This window comes from Neomonachus schauinslandi, chromosome X, assembly GCF_002201575.2.
Source record: "Neomonachus schauinslandi chromosome X, ASM220157v2, whole genome shotgun sequence".
Taxonomy (NCBI): domain Eukaryota; kingdom Metazoa; phylum Chordata; class Mammalia; order Carnivora; family Phocidae; genus Neomonachus; species Neomonachus schauinslandi.
In genome coordinates, this window is record NC_058419.1 from 74354402 (window position 1) to 74377741 (window position 23340).

Consider the following 23340-nt stretch of genomic DNA (forward strand, 5'->3'; position numbering starts at 1 on the left):
AACCTTCCTTTAGATGTCTTCTTGACCTGCTCTACTTGAATGCCTTTTGCAGAGAATGAAACATTTTTTGGAGCTATTTCTCCGAGCTGAAGCTGGAGGTTGAAGCAGAAACTACTTTTCTCTGCTTCCTTTCTGGAGACTAGCTCCATCTATCAGTTTTCCCATTGGATACGTGACAGGAGGGATGTGACTCAGCTTCACCACTAGTCTGAAAATGGAAGGTATTTTTCTGTGTTCATGGGAAATATGAGGATGGCTATAGTTTGTCTTGGATTAGAATTAACTACATATGTTTTCTATGTTCCTCACAAGATTGATTATGATTTCTTAAAGGTAAAGAAGATGTTTTATTCACCTCTGGTTTTTCCTCTTGCCACCATGTCCTAACAGAATGCCTAGCATAGAAGGCACTTAAGTATTTTTTGAGTGACCAGAAATCCATCCTTCCCTTCCCAGGGTGACTACAGCTATGATATCCCTTAAGCATCCTAAAAGATATCATGACATTTTAAAAAATAAAGCAATTGTCATGTAACATATATGGTGGAATCAAAGACTAAGATGTCTTCACTTACAGGAGATTGTTAGTCACCATGATAAGGTGAGTAAGCCAAAAGGACCACTTACCTTCCATGGGCCACATCTTCCTGACCCAACCTACATTTTGGAATTTTTTCCTTTGAGCCAAGTTTAGGCAGTGTGAGTGTGGTGGTGGGGCGGGGGGAGAAGCTACAACCTAATTACTCACCAAGTAATTAGTCTTAAACCTGGGCCCACCGTTTCTTTAATTATGGGAAATAGACAAGCCACTAAGCCCTGAATTTGGATACTTGGATTGTAGTCCTGTCTCTGCCACTGACCAACTATGTGACTTTGGGAAAATTTTATCCCTTCTCTGGGCCTTAGTCGCCCCATCTAGTTCATCAAGGAATGGGGTTAGTTTGCCTTGAAGAATCCTTTTGGGATTCCATAATATGTTTTCAATTATCTTGTGGTTTGAAGTTTTAACCAGCTGCCAAAGAGGAAAAAAAACAAAACAAAACAATAATGGAATATGTGATACTATGAATGTGAATACTGAGGTACCTATTTCTAAAAAAAAAAAAAAAAAAATCAAGTAGAGCTAGATGGCATTTCCTTATTGGACAACAGGCAGTTGTGGCTAAGAAGAGTTTTAAACTTCCTTCTAACTCTTAAGATTATAGGATTCTGAAAATTGTCTTACAGAATGTGTGTTTACATATGAGATCATAGGCTTCTTGCTATATGTCTCACCTTTCTCCCACTACCCTGCCAAGTCTTATATTAATGTTTCTTCTTTTTATTGGGCACCCTAAAAAAAGGCAAAAAAATATTTTGGTATCAATATCTCATACCCTGTAAAGGCAGGCTACATTTTATGGACTGGTTGTCCCATTTCTGTTGGAAGGATAAGTGGACCTGAGCTATAATCTGAAATGCTCATCAGGTTGTATGTCTGCTTCTTTATGATATTTTATTTTCTGGCCAATGAGGAAGGGCTAGTGTGCTTGATTGAATTTAGATTGCTTCGGGAGATAGGGCACTGTTCTTACTGACACCTTCAGAGAGATATAGCTATTCCAGATTGCTTGGTAAATTAGACAGGGTGGAGAGAATGTGAGGTAAAAACAAACAAACAAAAAAACCAAAACATTAATAGAAATCAGAAATTAGTACCCTTGACTGAGTTTTATCCAGTTCCCAGCCCTGCAAAGAAAACATACCATGAATCCAGTTCCCAATTGGGATAACTCAGCCAAAAGCATATCTTCCTTGGGAAGTGAATAGATATTTATCCCCAGTCCTTCTGGTGGGATAACTAGTTTTTGATGATACCATAATTTGATGGTGTCTGTGGTCATTGGTACATTAATAAATGACTCATTTTGGCTAAAATCACAGTGGAGCAAAGCAGGGGCTTTGGATATTGGCTAAGTGTTTGGCCTGTGGCTTGTCTCCAGTTCCCTTTTCTCCCCCGCTCTGGGTGGGATAGTAACAAAAATCATAGCAACTCTCACATGTGTAGCACAAGCCAGAGTTTCCAGAGCACTCTCACATGCATTATCTCATTTTCCCCTTGAACATCATCCAGGGCAGTTTCTGTGCCTTTGCTCCCACTTGGGAAGACTGTTTCAACAATCATTAAAATGATATTTTCCCCTCATAATCAGCCCAAAATTTGCAGGTCTTAATTTCATCCCATTCATTTTATTAATTATATTGCTATATTCTTAGCTACACAGTTCTTTTCTCCCCTTCCCTTAACATTTTTTTCAGCAGTTGCTAAATAAAAAATATTTATATATTTTGTAGCTTTTTCTCCTCAATTTATAGTCTTTTAAGTTATGTTTATCTTTTTAGGTTTGTGCGTTTTTGTTGCTGTTGTTCTTGTGAATGTGTGTGCTCACACATGTTTTGAAGAAGAAATAATTTAATTCATATGGTTAGCATTTGCTTTTGGCTGAGTGGAAATGACCCAGTTCAGTTGGTTATTAATTCTATCTATAAAATGACAATATGCTTTTAATAAGAATTTTTTTTGTCTACCCCAGCATCTTTATTTTTACAGAGGCATTGTCTGTTGTTCTGTATACTGGAATAAAGGACAAGGTAAATAGGTGAGGCTTCTTTAATTTTGCATGACTCCCTTCATTCTACTCTGTTGATAATCCTGACATTACTGGACCAGTTGTTGCTATCACTAACAGTTGGAATTCTTTAGTCACTTTGGAAATGGAAAGAGAAGCCTGTTAAAAACAATAATTACCACCCGTGGTATCTGAATCACATCTATGAAGGTATTATCATCTACTCAAACATTAAAAGAAAATTTACTTTTATCACATGCCCACAAAATAAAGTCAAAATAATGCATCCCCAGTCTTGATGATCCTCCACCGCCCTGTACCAACAGTTGATACTGTCATTCACCTCTTACTTCTTTTTTTTTTAAAGATTTTATTTATTTATTTGACAGAGAGACACAGCGAGAGAGGGAACACAAGCAGGGGGAGTGGGAGAGGGAGAGGCAGGCTTCCTGTGGAGCAGGGAGCCTGATAGGGGGCTCGATCCCAGGACCCTGGGATCATGGCCTGAGCCGAAGGCAGATGCTTAATGACTGAGCCACCCAGGTACCCCTCACCTCTTACTTCTTAAAACTTTTTCCTGTACTACCCTATCTGGGTTTTATTCTTTCTTCCCTGGCTTCCTCTTGGTTGCTGCTGGTTCTTCTTCCTCTTCTAGCTTCAAATATGGATGTCCCTCAATGTTTTGTTCTTGATATTTTTCTTTGTTCATCTAAGCCTCCACCATAATTTACCTATCACCTCTCTCAGAGGTTTTGATTTAATTGATCTAGGATATAGGTATTTTTTTAAAGTCCTCTTGATGATTTTGGTATGCACCCATGAGTTGGTCTTTTTATGCATTTGACTTATCTCTAAGCCCAACCTATATTCTACGTATTTTAATTGCCTGCTAGGCACCACCACTGACATTTCTTATCCCCTCCATACTTAAAATGATTTGAAAACCTAAGTATATTGACTTTTTTTCTAACAATGAACTCTCTGTTCACACTCTTCATGTCCTTGAGGTTCTTCTGGTTTCCCTCAGAGTCTTCTCTGACTCATATTTTTCTTTTGACTCTCACATCCATGGAATTGTAAGGTTCTAGTGGTGCTTTTTGTAAAGTCTGTTCCCCTCACCATTACTTTCTTTATATTATTGCTACCACCCATGTCCTGGCCCTTATCTCTTAAGGCTTGGGAAGTAACCCTGTCTAACCATTCTTTCATAATAAAATAAAATTAAAAAAAAAAGTACAATCAGATTAACATTCAGGAAATACCTTTTTGCCAAACAAAGATATTAATAATAAAAAATTAAATTTCAGTGACAGTCTGGGAGGACTTCAATTCCCTATTTTAGAGTTCACTGCCTTGGAAAGCATGCCAGATTCATGGGTCTTAAATTCCCTGTGGTTTGGCATTGTTTCTTACTAGATAAATAAATACAGAGGAATCTTTTTTTTTTTCTTTGAGCCTCAGGGTTTTTTAAAATTTATTAATTGGTGATAATAATCTCTGGCTTACTCCTGGGGTTATTGTAAGAATCCATTGAGCTGACTGATAAGAAACCTTTTATAAATTGTGAAACCTTTCACTGAGGCAGAAGATTGTGATCATTACTTTGTAGTCTTTAACCATTTACTAATTCAACAAATATTTATCTAGTGCCTACTATGTGTCAGGCACTGTTATAAGTATATGAGATAAAGCAGTGTGATCTCATGGTACTTACATTCTAATTGGAGGAGGAGCAGGCTATAAAGGTATAAATAAGATATATAGGATGTTAGATGGTTATAAGTGCTGTTGAGAAGAATGAAATAGCAAAGGGGTATAGGAGATATGGAAGGAAGTTACAGTTTTAAAGGAATGGTCAGAGAAGCCTCACTAGGAAGATGGTATAATGAACTGAAGAAGATAAGGGAGGGAACTATGTGGATATTTAGGGGAAAACCTGCCTGACTGAGGGAGCAGCAAGTGTGAAGAACTTATAAGTTGGGAACAGTCCTGGTTAGTCTGAGGAATAGGAAAGAGGCCAGCATAGCTGGAGTTAAGAGATTAAGAGGAAGAATAGTAGATCATAAAGTCAAAGAGGTAATGGCATAAGGGGAAATAGGCAGATCATCTCATTGACCATTCTAAGGACTTTAATTGTATTGTGTGAGGTGGAGAGCCATCAATAGATTTTGAGATTGAAAATGACATGATCTAGCATGTTTTAAAACTAACTCTCCACCCTCAACCCCTTTGTCTTTATCACCCATTTTTTTCTAAAAACAAAACAAAACAAACAAACAAAAAACAATGGGTAGGCCCCAGTTCACTCCCTCACCAAGTTTCCTTTGAATGTGGGAGAGACAAAAAAAACAACCAACCAAACAACAACAACAACAACAAACTTTTTCTGACTACACCTTATAGTCAGGCAAAACAGACAAGAACCAAAAAAAAAAAAAAACCTTAAAGTAGTAATTTTCAAAGTGGGCTCCACGTGAAAATCACCTGATGAACTTTAAAAATTCCAAATATTAAGGCCACACCACTGACTGGTTACATTAGAATCTCAGGAATGGGGCCCAAATATCAGTATTTTTTGAAGCTCCCAAGGTGCAACCTATACAAAGAACCACTAGTCAAAGAGATTGGCCAAATTCATAGTATGAATGGGGACCTTAAGTCTAGCCCTGGGGAGGAACATGCTTCTGATGGGAGAGCTGGGCCTGGGATCATTCACCCTACTGAGGAATGTAAAATTCACAGATAGTGGTGCAGGAGGAAGATAAGATACTTGGTAGTTTGGAAGCAGGTTATAAGCAAGAGAAAGCTAGGATAGGAGTGGCCGTAGGTTAGGCCAGGAAATGAAGGGCTGAGAGCTAGCACCAAATGATAAAGCAACATCTGGATTATAGGCCAAATGTCTGGAAATAATGAAGGCACTCATTATTATGAGATTAGAAGCTTAATTTTCAAAGAAAGCAGAGTTCTCAAGGCCAGGCTGAGCAACTGCTTTGATTTTTGCCAGTCTTATGCATGTGGGCCACTAGGTAGAGCCACGGGAGAGGAATGGACATTGCATGGACCAGCTGCTGTCTTCCTCACCCTCTTTAATACCACACCTCCTGCACTGCTCAGGCAGAATAAATATCTTCCCTGGAGTCCTGAGTTCTTAATTTAGACCTGTCATCCTGTCCTGCCCACCCGTCCTAGATACAAAGAACATGTTTCACCCCACAAGCATGTGCAAGTTGAGAAGAGCAGCAGCCGCAAGCTGTGTCCAAAGGCAGCTGCACCGGCAGCAGCCTGAGTACCTTACATCTACCAGAAACTTGGCCAACATTGATTATTCAGGGCACAGTGAGCTAATGTGAGGATTATTATTAATGTCAGTCTCATTGCTTCTCCTCTTCCCTGTCTACTTGCATTCTTACTCTTCTAGGTTATTGTTATTATTATTATTTATTATTATTATTTTGGAATCAGGACAGAGGGATGGGCAGGGAGAGTAGCCACATGACAAAGAGACAAAATAAAGAGACACTAGTTATATTGCCACTTGTCAGCTCCTCTGGTTAAATCCAATCAATATACCCAAACAACACTAGATAAATTTGGGTGAAAAAAGTTGAGTGGAAAAAAAATCACAGTTAGAGGCACATATCAGAATATTCATAGTCGCTTTTTAAAATTTTAATTTTGGGGCTAACTTAGGTGGGTAATAACTACTGGAATAATACAGGGTAGTTCATAGTATAGAATTAAAGAAAAAGCTGAAGAACCAGCTTTTTAAAAAAAATTGAGATATAATTTGCATACCATAAAACTCACCTTTATAAAATCTATAATTCACTGGTTTTTTAACATATTCACAAAGTTGTGCAACCATCATGACTATCTAGTTCTAGACCAGTTCATCACCCCAAAATGAAGCTCACCCATTAAACAGTCATTCCCCATTCTCTCCTTGCCCCAGCCCGTGGCAACTACTAGTCTACTTTCTGTCTCTATAAATTGTCTATTCTGGTATTTCATGTAAATGTAATCATACAATATTTCTTTTTTTTGTGCCTGGCTTAGCATAATGTTTTCAAGATTTGTCCATGTTGTAGCACGTCTCAAGTACCTCATTCCTTTTTGCGGCTGAATAATATTTTGTTGTGTGGTTAGAGATGGACATTCAGATTGTTTCTACATTTTGGCTATTATGAATAATGATACTAGGAACATTTGTGTACAAATTATTTTAAAGTATTTATTTATTTGACAGAGAGAGAGACCCGGCGAGAGAGGGAACACAAGCAGGGGGAGTGAGAGAGGGAGAAACAGGCTTCCCACTGAGCAGGGAGCCAGATGCGGGGCTTGATCCTAGGACCCTGGGATCATGACCTGAGCCGAAGGCAGATGCTTAATGACTGAGCCACCCAGGCGCCCGTGTACAAATTTTTACGTGGATATATACTTTCAATTATTTTGGGTATATACCTATGGGTGGAATTTCTGGGTCACATGGTAACTCTATGCTTAACATTTTGAGGAACTGTAAAAACATTTTTCAGAAGGACTGTACCACTTCATGTTCTTTTTTACATTACATTTTGCATTATATTTGTTACAAATTTTTTGGAAAAGACTTTTTTTATTCAGTGTTTAAGATTTTTTTTTAAAGATTTTATTTATTTATTCATGAGAGACAGAGGGGGAGAGAGAGAGAGGCAGAGGGAGAAGCAGGCTCCCCAAGGAGCAGGAAGCCCGATGCAAGTCTCAATCCCAGGACCCTGGGATCACGACCCGAGCTGAAGGCAGACGCCTAACCATCTGAGCCACCCAGGCACCCTTCAGTGTTTAAGATTAAAAACTACAAGATTTTGCTTGTAGCTGATGAGTAAAAAGAAAAAAGTTAAATTATCAACTGATTAGCTAGTTAAAATGTTTTGACTCAGAATAAAATTATTAATAGCTATTCCAGTTACTTTGTGTAGGCTTAAGAGTTCTGGAGCAAAATAGGTCTAAACAAAATATATCATCTGAGAGCATAGGGCTAATGAGTATATGAATTACTGAGTAAGAAATCTGATAAAGAGAGGTTGTGGCAGACCTTTGATTCTTTTAGGCTTCTAGCAGTTTTACCACATGCAAGGACCCAGCAGCCAGTTATTTCACCTTTTTACTTGTCTGAGTTAAACTTTAACCCACTAAAGCAGGAATAAAAAGATACCTTATAGATCAGTTGGAAAACATAAAGCAGTCCCAATTCTCCAGCAATATATGAGGGTTCCAATTTCTCCACATCCTTGCCAACACTCACTTACCTCCCTTATTTTTTATTACAGCCACCCTAGTGAATGTGAAGTGGGAATTCATTGTGATTGTGATTTTGATTTGCATTCCCCTAATTGCTAATAATGTTGAGCATTTTTTCATGTGCTTATTGGCCATTTGTATATCTTCTTGGGGTGATGTATATTCAGATACTCTGCCCATTTAAAAAAAAGATTTTATTTATTTATTTATTTTTAATTTATTTTAGAGAGAGAGAGAGAGACTGAGGAATTGAGAGGTTGAGCGGGGGAGAGGAGTAGATTCCTTTTTCCTCAAGCAGACTCCCCACTGAGTGTGGAGCCCCACTCAAGGCTCAGTACCAAGACTCTGAGATCACGACCTGAGCCAAAACCAAGAGCTGGATGCTTAATTGACTGAGCCACCCAGGCACCCCTACTTTGCCCATTTTTAATTGGGTTGTCTTTATTTCTGAGTTGTCAGACATAACTATATATTCTACATATAAGTATTTTATCAGATCTCTAGAATTTTCAGGGTTTTTCACCATTTACATAGATTGTCTTTTTATTTTTTAAGCGTCCTTTGAAGCACAAAAATTTTACATTTTCATTAAATACAATTTGTCTATTTTTTCTTTTGTTGCTTGTGCTTTTAGTGCTATATCTAAAAAAACAAACAAACAAAACAAACAAAAAAAAACATTGCCTAGTCCAAGGTCACATATTTACACCTATATTTTTATAAGAAAAATGAAAAATTATAAAAAAAGATTTCTTATAAAGAAAATTCTTATAAATAAGAATTTTATAGTTTTGTCCCTTACATTTGGGGCTTTGGTCCATTTTGAGTTAATTTTGCATATAGTATGAAGTGTCCAATTTGATCATTTTTCATGTGAACCATTTGTCACACCTTTAAAAAAACAAAAGCTGTTCTTTCCCCATTAAATTGCCTTAGCACTCTTTTTGAAAATCAATTGACCATAGCATAACAACTTTATTTATAATGGCCACAAATTGGAAAAAGCCCAATGTCCATCAACCAAAAAAAAAATGTATAAATAAATTATGGCATATACATATAATGGGATGCTAAACAACAATGGTAAGGAACAAATGTTGCTGCACACATGATGGATGAATCTCACAGAAATAACATTGAGCTAAGAAAGCCAGAAACAAGAATGTTCTTGTATTAATTCAATTTATGTGAAGTTCAAGGACAGATAAAACTAATAATGGTGACAGAAGCCAAAATATAAATTACTTGGGAGAAGGGGATGGTACTGACTAGGAAGGGCCATGAGACAGCCAGTTGAGGTAATGAAAAGATTCTGTATCTTTATTTGGATAGTGTTTATGTGATTATATACATATGTAAAAATTTTATAGGCCTGTCCACTTGATTTTGGATGATTCAGTCTCATCCTCTGTGACATTTTAGAAGTGTGTCTAGATGTAGTTATGAGACACCTCAGAGTAACCCTAATTTTCTCAAAACCTAATTATTATCTCTCACCTTCTCTTACAATAAAAAGGCAATTACATCTGCCAGAGGACAACTGATGACCACAGGGACGAATTTGACATAACTTCTGAGTTTGCCCCTGGATAATAACATTTAACCATTATTAAACAGTTTTCCTGTATGCCCTGACTTCAAAACAGTCCAGAGTCTATGTTATTTTGTTCTCTGTAATAAAGACAATTTGTTAAGCTTATAATGAGAGACAATTTATTTTGTATTATAAGCAGTTTGACAAAAACGGGGGGTGGGGGGAAACTGTCTGTTCATTCCCTGGATTCTGCTATGAGGATTTAGTAATAAGCCTGTCTTGCCTAAACATATGTCTCAAAGCCTGTGTTAGAGGGATGTGTTAAGATTCATGACAAATAACATTTATTAGATAAATGGGGGTCTGGAAGTCAAACAAAACAGAATGTTTTGGACACCCAGAGGCTAGAAGCAGCTGCTGTGGAGATTTCAGATGCCTATGTCAGGAGCTTATCTCAAGGGCAGGGCTACTCTTTGGCTTCTGACAATGTTTTTCTGCTTTTGTGGGTAAGAAAAAGATACAGGGTAGTTGTCCAGACCAGTATGCTGGCTCTGTGCCCATGACACTTAATTCCCTTGTCATAAGGCCTATGGGACCACTGATAGTTTTGGTCCTTACTAAGAAGGGTAGGTATGGAGGGGACTTTGTTTATTGAGGCTGACAACTATGGGCCAGTAATTGAAACAACACAAGAGGTAACATTTTTAGTTTGTACAAAAATGAATTTTGTAGCCCACTTTCTTCTGAATGAAGGAATGAGGAAGAATGCCCCAGTTGATGGTGAGAAAAGACACATTCAAGCAAGAATGCCAGCCAGGATGATTCACCCTAACACCACTGGGGACTTTTGAGGGGAAGAGTGATGGCCTCTCAGGGTTCACATTCACTCTCCTCTCTTCCAACATACATACTTAGGATTTTCAGCACTTTGAATAGCCACTTGAAGTTCACCTTGGTATGAGGTTAAGGAACAAGCAAAAGAATCTCACACCACCTTTGTCTTTGAATAGTGCAAGTCGTGTGTATCAATTACTTGAGTCTCCCTCATTAAATTCATCTTTGTAGAAAACTTTGTACTGAACTCTGTCTTATTTTGTGTAGCTTTTTCAAGTCTTTGTAATGGTTTGATGGACCTTATAGCTCATTTAATCCTCCCAAGAACTATATAAGGTAGGTGAGAAACATACTGTCCCCTTTTTTCAGATTAAGTAACTATGGCCAGAAAAGATAAAGTGACTCATCCAAGGGCATAGGTTAAAAGAAGAAGAGTTAGGTAAGTTGAACAACTAATCCAGTTTGCCTGAAACTGTCCCAGTTTTAGTACTGAAAACCCCATATGCTGGGGAAGCCTCTTAGTTCTGAGCAAACCTGGATAATTGGTTATCCTATACCCAGGATTAAACTCTGTATTTCCCAGCTCTCAGGTCAATGCTAGTGATACTGCCCTATGCCATGTGTATTCTGAGAACTGTTATCTGAGTAGTGTTTCTTCTTCTCTACACCTTAGTGTACCAAGATATTTCTCCATGGTGGGTCACCTCCCCTCCCACTCTTCCCTAGGGCAGAAGCAATGACAGCTAGTGGCCCTCAAAGGTATCAAGACAGTTTTGGCAAAAGAAAACCATGTTTCAGTTTTCTTATCCACCCAAACAATGACAATAATCCCTATAGTGCTTACCTCTCATGGTTATTGTGTGGATCAAATAATAATGGATGTGAAAGTGCTTTCTAAACTGTTAATAGCTGGTCACATGTGAAAAATTGTGGTTATCCTCTACCCACCCAGACGGAAGCTAGCTCCTTGTCTTACTCTCTTTCTAGGTCAGCAAGTGGTACAACAAGTAACTGTGTGAACTTTGGCAAATTTTTGGCCTCTGTGCCTCAGTTTCCTCATATGTAAGTTAGGGATAATAATAATCTCTGATATGGTGGTGTAAAGTATTCAATGAATTATTTTTAAATATAAAGCATTTAAAAGAGTTCTGCGCACATGGCCAGGGCTATATAAGCATTAACTGTTTTGGATTGGCTTCCTCAACCCCTGTAACTCAGAGCCAGAGACTATATTAAGTGGACCCATAAACCAAGTGACCCATAAACCAAGCCACCACTTTCCATTTTCACTAGCTCCCTAGTTTTTGTGTTATGTACCCACAGCCTTCCCACCATGGATTGCCAAGAAAATGAGTACTGGGACCAATGGGGACAGTGTGTCACCTGCCAACTGTGTGGGCCTGGACAAGAACTCTCCAAGGTAAGTACCCCTGGTCAGGATACTTATTTCTGTCACATTCTAGGAACCAGCCTCACAACTGAGTGGGTCCAAGATTAAGAGAGTCAACCCCACCTGTGTCTAATCCAGTCTAGCAGGCAAAACATGGAATCCAAAGATTATGATAATAGCAGTGACAGTGCCAACAAAAAGCCCACCTGACAGGATCAGGGTCAGGGGAGGGTTCCATGAGATAATGGCATATATCAAGAGGAAATAAGGAATGCAGAGGCCTAGGAAGACTATTTAGCATTAGGGAAATCTGTCAACAAAATTAGGGTCCACCCACTTGGGATTCGGGAGCCAGATGTTAGGTCTGATCTGTTACAGAGCTACTTTAGATCAGGTAGCAGAAGAAGGCCTCTCTAAGGAGGTGTCTTCTGGGGACAGAATATAGCTAGTACAGAGTCCCAAGGTGGGAATGAATTAGGCATATACAAGGAAGAAGAAGAAGTTTAGTGCAGCTGATGTATGTTAAGTGAAATAGAGAATGGTACACAATGAGGTCATAGAAGGAGGTATGGGCCAAAGTATGTGGAGTCTTAAAATCTATGATGAAAAGTTTTCATTTTTTCCCTAAGTACACCAGGGAACCTTTGGGGGGTTTTGATTAGAAGAGTGACATGATCCTATAAGTAAAATAAAATATAGCAGTTATTTAGCCCACATTCCTATCTCTCTATTTCACAAAGTCCCAGAGACACCAACAAATGCAAGCACCAACTCTAATTTTAACTCCTTATGTGTAACATTCTGTACCACAGAGGAGTGTCCACATGGTTGATAAGGAATCCCAGGACCCAGGAAAGGTCATCAGAGGTTAGATCATGTTGGGCATTGGGATGGACCTGATGGACTAAACTGCTTGGCTTAACATAATCTATTTTCAGTATTACATTGATCTTCATGTTAAAAAGTCTTGGCACTCTCATTAAGAACAATCTCTTACAAATGTTTCTATCATGTACATGACTATTATGTTTAAAGCCATCCATGTTTACAAACCTGAACTTCTCCAAGGGAGAAAAATAGGTCTTTCTATGTATCAAACTGCTGTTACCAAACTCTTAAAACATGATCCATGATGAAATGTACATTTGTGTATTTCAGCACCACTAGAAAGCTCAGAGAAAATGAATGAGTTGCAATGTTGTGTTCCTGCAAAAACTTTATATGTAAACAGATTGTACTTGTATAGCAGTCTGTACCTTGTAAAGGACTTTCATGTAGATTATCTAATTTGGCTCTTAGTCCCACCAAGGAGGTATTAAGAACGCCATTTTAGATTAGGAAACTAAGACTCGGAGAGGATGCATGACTTTCCCAAAGTCAAAATGGTTCAGTAAAAATAAACATGAGCCAGATAAACAAGGGTTTGAGCCTCAGCTTTGCTGTGGGGAAATTAGTTTAACTCTGACTCAATTAGGATGTGCTAAATTAAAAGTAACATAAAGCAGCAGTGACTTGAACCATAAACACATTTATTTATGTAATGAAGTCTAGAGGTCAGGAGACTGTGGTTGGTTGAGCTGATCAACAATGTTGTCAAGGACCCAGGCTCTTTTTATTCTTCGGTATCTTGTTTTGTCTTCATGCTTGTGTCCTTTTGGTTGCCACAACTCAAAGCATCACATCTTCACAGCATAGTCAAAGTCAGGAAGAAGGGGCAGGGACAAAGTACCTTGACTTTTATTAGGGAAGAAGTATTTTCTTAGAATACTTCCTAGAAGTATTTTCCTAGAAGCTCCTCAGCAGATTCCCCCTTATATCTTATGGGTGCAAATTGACTGCTGTATCTCTAAACTGCAAGAAAGGTTAGGAAATTAATACCTGGCAAATGGGAATGGGATTGCCATGATTAACTAAGGCCAATCAAGCATCAGTTCTTGAGACTGGTCACCTTGCAACTGAGAATGAAATCAATGTGCTATTAGTAAATAAGAAACTGGGCAATAACTTTTAGATAAGGAGCTAACATCACCTGACACAGCCTTGTATTTACTTTTATTTAGTTTTAGAATTCACTCATATGGATTGTAAACGTTACTATAAATAAATCTTTACAGAAAATCAACACTATTTCCTCAGGACATATTTTTAGAAGTGTCATTACCATGCAAAATAATGCAGACTGTTTAGAAATTCTTGAGATTTGTTAACAGATAACATTTCTGAATTTTTTTTACTAATTTCCATTACAAATATATTTATTTTCAATAGTGCATGGATTTCTTATATCCTAAAAGCCAAACCACACATGAATAATGCATGTTTCTATCATTTATTAATTTTATACCTTCTTTTGTAATGTTAAATTACTAATTTGAGAACTCTCTTTTGAAAGATTTTATTTATTTATTAGAGAGAGAGAGAGAGCACAAGACGGGGTAGGGTCAGAGGGAGAAGCAGGCTTCCCACGGAGCAGGGAGCCCGATGTGGGACTCAGTCCAGGATTCTGGGATCATGACCTGAGCCGAAGGCAGTCGCTTAACCAACTGAGCCACCCAGGCACCCCAATTTATGAGAATTTTATATTATTTTACTTTTTTTTATTTGATGGGGAAAAAACTTTTTTTGTGTTTATTGTCTATTTACATTTTCAATTTTGTGAACTATTTCAGATTGTTTTACTCTTCTCTTCATTGTTTATTGTTTATTCTTTAGTAGTTTAAGAAACTAGAGTAGACAGGCAGTATAGCAGAATATGGAGTGTTTTTTAAATTTTCTTTTTATTATATAATATTTTCAAAAATCAAAAATGGTTTTGAATTTTGTTTCATTTTATCAGCTCTATTGACAATTTCATCTATTCTCCTCTTGACATAATCATTTGATTGTATATATCAATAAATTCCAAAAATTAAAATATCTTGCATTTCTAGGATAAGCCAATTTTGATTGTGATTTTGGGTTGCATATGCTTTTATGTTTTAAAAGTTCATATTTTATAATACATAAATACTTTTATAGCACTATCAGCATCAAAATTTATATAAGAATTGTGCTAACTAGGTAAAATTAATTAAGAATATTGATATTCTTCTAATTATAAAACAGTTTTGGGGGCCATAATCATTTGAGAGAATTACTTTTGCCTCCTAATTAGGAAAGATTCTCAATATAATATTTTGCATGATACTTTATTCTTTTTTAATTTCCTAGAAAACAACTTATTCATTCAAGAAGTTATTTTTTTCTGGTTCTTTTTAATTTTATTTTATTTTAAAGTGTTATGTTCGTCACCATATAGTACATCATTAGTTTTTTTTTGCTTCTTTTAAAATTTTATTTTATTATGTTATGTTAGTCACCATACATCATTAGTTTTTCATGTGGTGATCCACGATTCATTGTTTTTGTATAACAGCTAGTGCTCCATGCAGTACGTGCCCTCCTTAATACCCATCACTGGGCTAACCCATCCCCCCACCCCCTCCCTCTAAAACCCTCAGTTTGTTCAGAGTCCATAGTCTCTCATGGTTCGTCTCCCCCTCCGATTCCCGCCCCCCTTCATTTTTCCCTTCCTTCTCCTAATGTCTTCCATGCTATTCCTTATGTTCCACAAATAAGTGAAACCATATGATAATTGACTTTCTTTGCTTATTTCACTTAGCATAATCTCCTCCAGTCCCATCCATGTTGATGTAAAAGTTGGATATTCATCATTTCTGATGGCTGAGTAATATTCCATTGTATATATGGATCCTGCCACATTACTGAATTGCTGGATGAGTTCTAGTAATTTGGGGATGGAGTCTTTTGGATTTTCCACGTAAAGTATCATGTCATCCGCAAAGAGAGAGAGTTTGACTTCTTTGCCAATTTGAATACCTTTGATTTCTTTTTGTTATCTGATTGCTGTTGCTAGGGCTTTTAGTACTATGTTGAACAATAGTGGCGAGGGTGGGCATCCTTGACGTGTTCCTGACCTTAAAAGAAGTGTTCTCATCTCTTCCCCATTGAGGATGATATTCGCTGTGGGTTTTCTATAGATGGATTTTATGAACTTGAGGAATGTTCCCTCTATCCCTATATTCTGAAGAGTTTTAATCAGGAAGCGATGCTATATTTGGTCAAATGCTTTTTCTGCATCAATTGAGAGGACCATATAGTTCTTCTCTCTCCTCTTATTAATGTACTCCTTCACATTGATTGATTTGTGAATGTTGAACCACCTAGCATCCCAGGGATAAATCCCACTTGGTAGTGTGGATGATCCTTTTAATGTATTGTTGGATCCTATTGGTAGGATTTGGTTGAGAATTTTGGAATCCATATTCATCAGGGATATTGGTCTGTAAGTCTCCTTTTTGATGGCATCTTTGCCTGGTTTGGGGATTAAGGTAATGCTGGACTCATAGAATGAGTCTGGAAGCTTTCCTTCTGTTTCTATTTTTTGAAACAGCTTCAGGAGAATAGGCATTATTTCTTCTTTGAATGTTTGGTGGAATTCCCAAGGAATCTCTCAGGCCCTGGACTCTTGTTTTTTGGGAAGTTTTTGATCACTGTTTCAATCTCGTTACTGGCTATTGGCCTATTCAGGTTGTCAATTTCTTCCTGTTTCAGTCTCAGTAGTTTATAAGTTACCAGGAAGGCATCCATTTCTTCCAGGTTGCTTAATTTATTGGCAGAGTTGTTGATAATAATTTCTTAAAATTGATTCTGTTTCCTTGGTGTTAGTCGTGATCTCTCCCTTTTCATTCATAATTTTATTAATTTGGGTCCTTTCTCTTTTCTTTTGGATAAGTCTGACCAGTGGTTTATCGATCTTATTAATTCTTTCAAAGACCCAGCTTCTAGTTTTGATGATCTGACCTACTATGTTTCTGATTTCTAATTCATTGATCTCTGCTCTAATCTTAATTATTTCTCTTCTAATGAGTGCCTTAGGCATCATATGTTGCATTTTCTCCAGTCCTTTAAGGTGTAAAGTTAGTTGGTGAATTCGGGATTTTTCTATTTTTTGAGTGAGGCTTGGATGGCTAAGTATTTCCCCCTTAGGACCACTCTTGCAGTTTCCATAGGTTTTGGACTGATTTGTTGTCATTCTCATTGGTTTCCATGAATTGTTTAAGTTCCTCTTTGATTTCCTGGTTGACCCAAACATTCTTAAGGTGAGTGGTCTTTAGCTTCCAAGTGTTTGAATTTCTGCCAATTTTTTTCTTGTGATTGAGTTCCAGTTTTCAAGCATTATGGTCTGAAAATATGTAGGGAATGATTTCAATCTTTTTTTTTAAGATTTTTTATTTATTTAACAGAGAGAGAGACAGTGAGAGAAGGAGCCCAAGCAGGGAGAGTGGGAGAGGGAGAAACAGGCTTCCCGCTGAGCAGGGAGCCCGATGCAGGGCTCAATCCCAGGACCCTGGGATCATGACCTGAGCCAAAGGCAGAAGCTTAATGACTGAGCCACCCAGGCGCCCCGGGAATAATTTCAATCTTTTGGTATCAGTTGAGACCTGATTTGTGTCTCATTATGTGGTCTGTTCTGGAGAAAGTTCCATGTGTGCTCGAGAAGAATGAGTATTCTGTTGTTTTAGGGTGGAATGTTCTGTACATATCTATGAGGTCCATCTGGTCCAGTGTGTCATTCAAAGCTCTTGTTTCTTTGTTGATTTTCTGCTTAGATGATCTGTCTATTCCTGAGAGTGGAGTATTAAGGTCTCCCACAATTAATGTATTATTATCAATATGACTCTATTTTGGTTAACAGTTGGCTTATGTAGTTGGCTGCTCCCATGTCGGGGCTATAGATATTTACAATTGTTAGATCCTCTTGTTGGATAGACCCTTTAAGAATGATATAGTGTCCTTCTGTGTCTCTAACTATAATGTTTAACTTAAACCTAATTTGTCTGATATGAGAATTGCTACCCCAGGTTTCTTTTGAGGTCCATTGGCATGGAAGATGGATTCGCATCCTTTCACTTTCAGTCTGGATGTATCTTTAGGTTCAAAATGAGTCTCTTGTAGAAAGCATATGGATGGGTTCTGTCTTTTTATCCAATCTGCAACCCTGTGCCGTTTTATGGGAGCATTTAGGCCATTCACATTGAAAGTGATTATTGAAAGATATGAATTTATTGTCATCATGTTGCCTGTGAAGTCCTTGTTTCTATAGATTATAAATTTCTGTTGTATATCACTCTTGGGGTCTTTCTCCTTTTATAGCACCCCACCTTATTATTTTTTGTGGGGCCGGCTTAGTGGTCACATATTCTTTTATTTTCTGCCAGTCTTGGAATCTCTGCATCTCTCCATCCATTCTAAATGACAGTCTTGCTGGATAAAGTGTTCTTGGCTGCATGTTCTTCTCATTTAGTATCCTGAATATGTCTTGCCAGCCCTTTCTGGCTTGCCAGATGTCTGTGGATAGGTCTGACATTATTCTGATGTTCCTCCCTCTGTACATAAGGAACCTCTTCCCCCTAACTGCCCTCAAGATGGTTTCCTTGTTCTAAGATTTGGGAGTTTTACTATTACATGCTGAGGTGTTAGTCTGTTTTCCTTGATCTTGGGAGGAATCCTCTCTACCTCTAGGACATGAATGTTTGTTTCATTCCCAGATTAGGGAAGTTCTCAGCTACAATTTGTTCAAATATATCTTCTAGTCCTGTCTCTCTCTCCACCCCCTCCAGGATTCCAATAATTCTGACATTGGAACATTTCATGGCTTCACTTATTTCTCTAATTCTGTTTTCAAGGATTTTAAGCTGTTTCTCCCAGGCCTCCTCTTTTTCCTTCTTTTCTATCTATTTGTCTTTTAGATCACTAATTGATTCTTCTGTCTCATTTACCCTAGCTGTTCGAGTATCTAGAGTAGATTGGATCTCATTGATAGTATTTTTAAGTTCTGCCAGTTCAGCTCTCATTTCTGCCATTAGAGCCTCTACTAGACTCTATGTTGCCATTAATCATTTTCTCCATTCTAGCTATTGTCTTCATAACTGTTACCCTATAGTCCATTTCCAACATCTTGCTTATATCTATATCTATTTGTAAATCTGTTGCATAAGTCACAGTCTCTGAGTCTTTCCTATTTGGGGGGTTCCTCCTCCTAATCATTCTGTTAAGTGGTAGTTGAGGGAATGTACAGAGTCCAAATTATTTCCCACAACCCAAATAAGATGCACCTGTTTTGTAGGGACCTTAGGGTTGTTGTCATCCTCTTGTTCTCCCAGCCTGTCTTCTGGGGGACGGGCTTGCTGGGCTCTTATTCAGGCAACCCTGTTTGGGCAGAGTTGCCTTGCATCCTGTGGGGGTGATGGGCTCAGTGAAAACCTGTGTTTTGGGGCTTTTGTTCTCTGGTGGCTTTCTGCGTCTCTTCCGAGAGAGCAGAAGAAACCATTTCCAACCCTCTGCTTCAGAACCGCGAGATCTCAGTCTGTTCTTCAGTGAGCTCTCCAGGCCATGATGTCTCTCTTTCTGTCTGTGTTGCTAAAAACTGCAGTGCCCTGGGTTGTGTGTCCCTCAACTTCCAGGTCCAGGCACCTCTCTGCCCTTTGTGCTTCTAAAACTGCCAGCCGCCCCCAGTTGGCATGGGTGCCCTTGCTGCTCCAGGTTGCAGTCCAGGAGGCTGCCCTAAAGTCCTTTTCCCACCACTACCAGACTGTGAGTCTGTGCCCGTCCCCAGTGCGGGAGTCTTTCACCCACCGGTGGTGCAGGATCCCAACGGCTCCCTCCCCCTCCTATTTATCTTCCAATATGTGCCCTTGGAATCATGGTTCCCAGTTTCATACCTTGAAACCAACCACCTGTGGAATTCTGTTTGTAGATATCCAGGTATATCTTGTTACATCTCAGGCTTATTTCATGGGTGGTCAGAGTGGTGTGGTAGATATCCAGCTCAATTCAGGGGATCAGTTGGAATAGGGTCCCCTACTCCTCCACCATCTTTTCCTCCCCCCCCCAAGAAGTTATTACTGAGGACAATTTGATAGTGTTTATTTTTTTAAATTTTTAAAATATTTTACTCTTTTATTTGAGAAAGAGAGAGAGAACGAGTGGGGGGAGGGGCAGAGGGAGAGAGACAAGTAGACTCCCCACTCAGTAGGGAGCCTGATGCAGGGCTGGATCCCAGGACCCTGAGATCATGACCTGAGCCACCCAGGTGCCCCTGGTAGTGTTTATTTTTATCCATTATGCCAATATCTGCTTTTAATTGGTGTGTTAGACCATTTATATGTAAGGTAATGATTGATATATTAGAGCGTAAGTCTGCCATTTTATTATTATTTTTTATTTTATGTTTCTTGTTCCTCTGTCTTTTCTTGCCTTCCTGTGGGTAAATTGAACATTTTTTTTAAGGATTCCATCTTGATTTATGTTAGTGTTTTGTGTAGTTTTGTATAGACCACTAAGGAAGAGGTCATTCTGGGTACTACAATATACACATGCAACTTAACATTCTCTACTTGGTATCAAGATTTTATTATTTTGTAACATAAATTTCACTGGTAATGGTAAACATACAGTCATAGTTAAATTCTATAATATGGTAATAGTGGTGCATTACTCACAACTCTAGTTTAAAAGTAAAATTAATGTAGCAAAAATAACCATATTATTGGTTATGGTTATTAGTTACACAATATAAAAACATCTACAGACATTCCCCAACTTACAATGGCTTGACATACAATTTTTCAACTTTATGATGGTGGAAAGGTGATAAACATTCAGTAAAAAACTAATTTAAATGTTGAATTTTGGTCTTTTCTTTGGTTATTGATATGTGGAACAATACTCTTTCGTGATGCTGGGCAGCAACAGTAAGCTGCAGCTCCAGTCAGCCACATGATCATGAGGTTAAACCACCAATACAATTGCAACCATTCTGTGCCCATAAAATCACTCTGCTTTTTTTAACTTTCAGTACAGTATTAAATAAATTACATGAGATATTCAACACTTTATTACAAAATAAGTTTTGTGTTAGATGATTTTGCCCAACTCTAGGCTAGTGTAAGCATTCTGAGACCATATAAGGTAGGGTAGACTAAGCTATGATTTTCAGTAGGAGTATTAAATGCATTTTTTATTATATTTTCAACTGATGATTCATTTATTGGGATATAGCCACATTGTAAATTGAGGAGGATCTGTAAATTGTAATAGCAATAACCTAAAATGTGAGAGGGAGAAGTAAAAGTGTAAAGTATATGAATTTTATTGAAGTTAAGTTGTTATCGGTTTAAAATAAGGTGTCAGAAGTTTAAGATATTTTATTTAAGCCTCGTAATGACAACAAGGGAATGTCTTGTTATAATAACACAAAAGAACACAATAAAAATGTTAAGGCATACTGATAGTAAAAGACATCAATACACAAATAAAAGACAGGAAGATAAGAAACAGAAACAATGGATCTATAAAACAATCAGAGAACAATTAACAAAATGACAATAGTAAGTATTTACCTATCAGTAATTACTTTAAAAATTGATTAAATCCTCCAATCAAAAAACATAGAATGGCTGAATGGATAGAAAAGCAAGATCCCACAATATGCTGCCTACAAAAGACTCACTTTAGCCTTAAAGATAAATATAGACTGAGAGTGGGAGTGAAAGAATGGAGAAAGACATTTCAAACAAATGATGTAAAAAACAAACAAACAAAAAACCCAACAACGTAGCTATACTTATATCAGACAAAATAGACTTTAAAAATGTTAAAGAGACAAGTTAATTATATAATGATAAAGGAGTCAATACATTGAGAAAATATAACAGTCATAAATAGTTATGTGCCCAATATTGGAGCACCTAAATATATAAAGCAAAAACGGAGCTAAAAGGAGAAATACATAGTAATACAATAATAGATTGGGACTTTAATTCTCCACTCTCAACAATGGATAGATCCAGAGAATCAATAAGGCAACAGTTGATTTGAACAACACTATAGACCAAATGAACCTAATGGATATATATATAGAACATTCTATCCAATTACAGCAGATACACATTCTTCTGAAGTGCACATGGAATATTTTCTAGGATAGACTATGTATTAGGCCACAAAGGAAGTCTTAATAATTTCAAAAAGACTGAAATCATGCCAAGGGTCCTCTGACCACAATGGTATGAAACTAGAAATCAATAACAAAAGAAAAACTGGAAAATTCATGAATACATAGAAATTAAACACACCCTCTTGAACATCCAATGGCTTAAAGAAGAAACTAAAGGGGGATAAAATTTTCTTGAGATGAACAGAAATAGAAACACCACATACAAGAACTTACAGGATATAACAAAAGTAATTCTAAGAGGGAAGTTTTTAGCAATAAATGCCTATATTAAGAGCAAACTACCTAATTCTATGGCTTAAGGAACTTGAAAAAGAACAAACTGAGCCCAAAGTTAGTAGAAAAAAAGAAATAATAAATATTAAAGAATAAATAAATGAAATAGAGAACACACAAGAAATAGGAAAGATAAACTAAACTAAGAGTTGGTTCTTTGAAAAGATAAACAATTTATAAACTGTTAGCTAGAATAATCAAGGAAAAAAGAGAAAAGACAAATCTAACAGAATTATAAGTGAAAAAGCAGAAATTACAACTGATGGCACAGAAATTCCAAGGATCATAAGAGGCTATATTAAAAAGTATATTATAACAAACTGGACAACCTAGAAGAAAAGAGAACAAATCTTAGAAACATACAACTTACCAAAACTGAATTCAGGAAGAAATAAAAAAAAAATCTGAATATACCAATTACTAGAAAGGAGATTAAATCAGTAATTAAAAAAAAAAATCTCCCAATAAAGAAAAGCCAAGGATTAGATGGATTTATTGGTGAATTTTACCAAACATTTCAAGAATTAACACTAATCCTTTTAAAATTCTTTCAAAAAAACCAGAGAGTAGGGAACACTCTCATACTCATTTTACAAGGCTAGCATTATCCTGATTACCCAGAAAAGATTATGAATAGAAAAGAAAACTACAGGCCAATATCTCTGATGAATATAGATGCAAAAATTCTCAATGAAATACTAGCAGACAAAATTCAGGAGCACATTAAAGGGATAATTTAGCATAATCAAGTGAAATTTATCCCTGTGATGCAAGGTTGGTTTAACATTGCAAATCAATTGATGTGATGCATCACATTAATAAAAGAAAATTATTATCATCTCAATAGATTCAGAAAAAAACATTCAACAAAATTTAACATCCACTGATGATGAAAAACTCCTAACAAATTAGACATAGAAGGAATGTATCTCAACATAATAAAGACCAAATATGACAGATCCACAGCTAACATTATACTGAATGGTGGAAAGAATGAGAGATTTTTCTGTAAGATCAGGGTGCCCACTCTCACCATTTCTATTCAGCATAGTACTGGAAGCCCCTGCTAGAGTAATTAGGCAAGAAAAAGAAATAAAATGTATCAGATATGGAAAGAAAGAGGTAAAATTGTATTTGCAAATGGCATGCTTTTATACTTAGAAAATCCTACAGACTCAATCCAAAAACTGTTAGATCAATGAATTCAATAATGTTGCAAAATGCAAAATTAACATACAAATATCAGTAACATTTCTACACACTAAGAATAAAATTTCTTTTTTTTTAATTTCTTTTTTATTTTTATTTATTTATTTGACAGAGAGAGACACAGCGAGAG

General features: G+C 37.1%; 1 protein-coding gene across 4 annotated transcripts in view; it reads left to right on the forward strand.

Annotated features, from left to right (window-relative positions):
- Positions 1–11590: 11590 nt before the first annotated feature.
- EDA2R (ectodysplasin A2 receptor) overlaps positions 11591–23340 on the forward strand; it is a 44103-nt gene continuing 32353 nt past the window's right edge. For 3 of the 4 annotated variants that reach the window (XM_021679955.1, XM_021679963.1, XM_021679969.1), the window contains exon 1: positions 11591–11677. In XM_021679955.1, the coding sequence (XP_021535630.1) occupies positions 11591–11677 (87 nt within the window). The remainder of the gene's footprint in view (positions 11678–23340) is intronic. The other variant, XM_044911812.1, reaches the window with a different exon arrangement.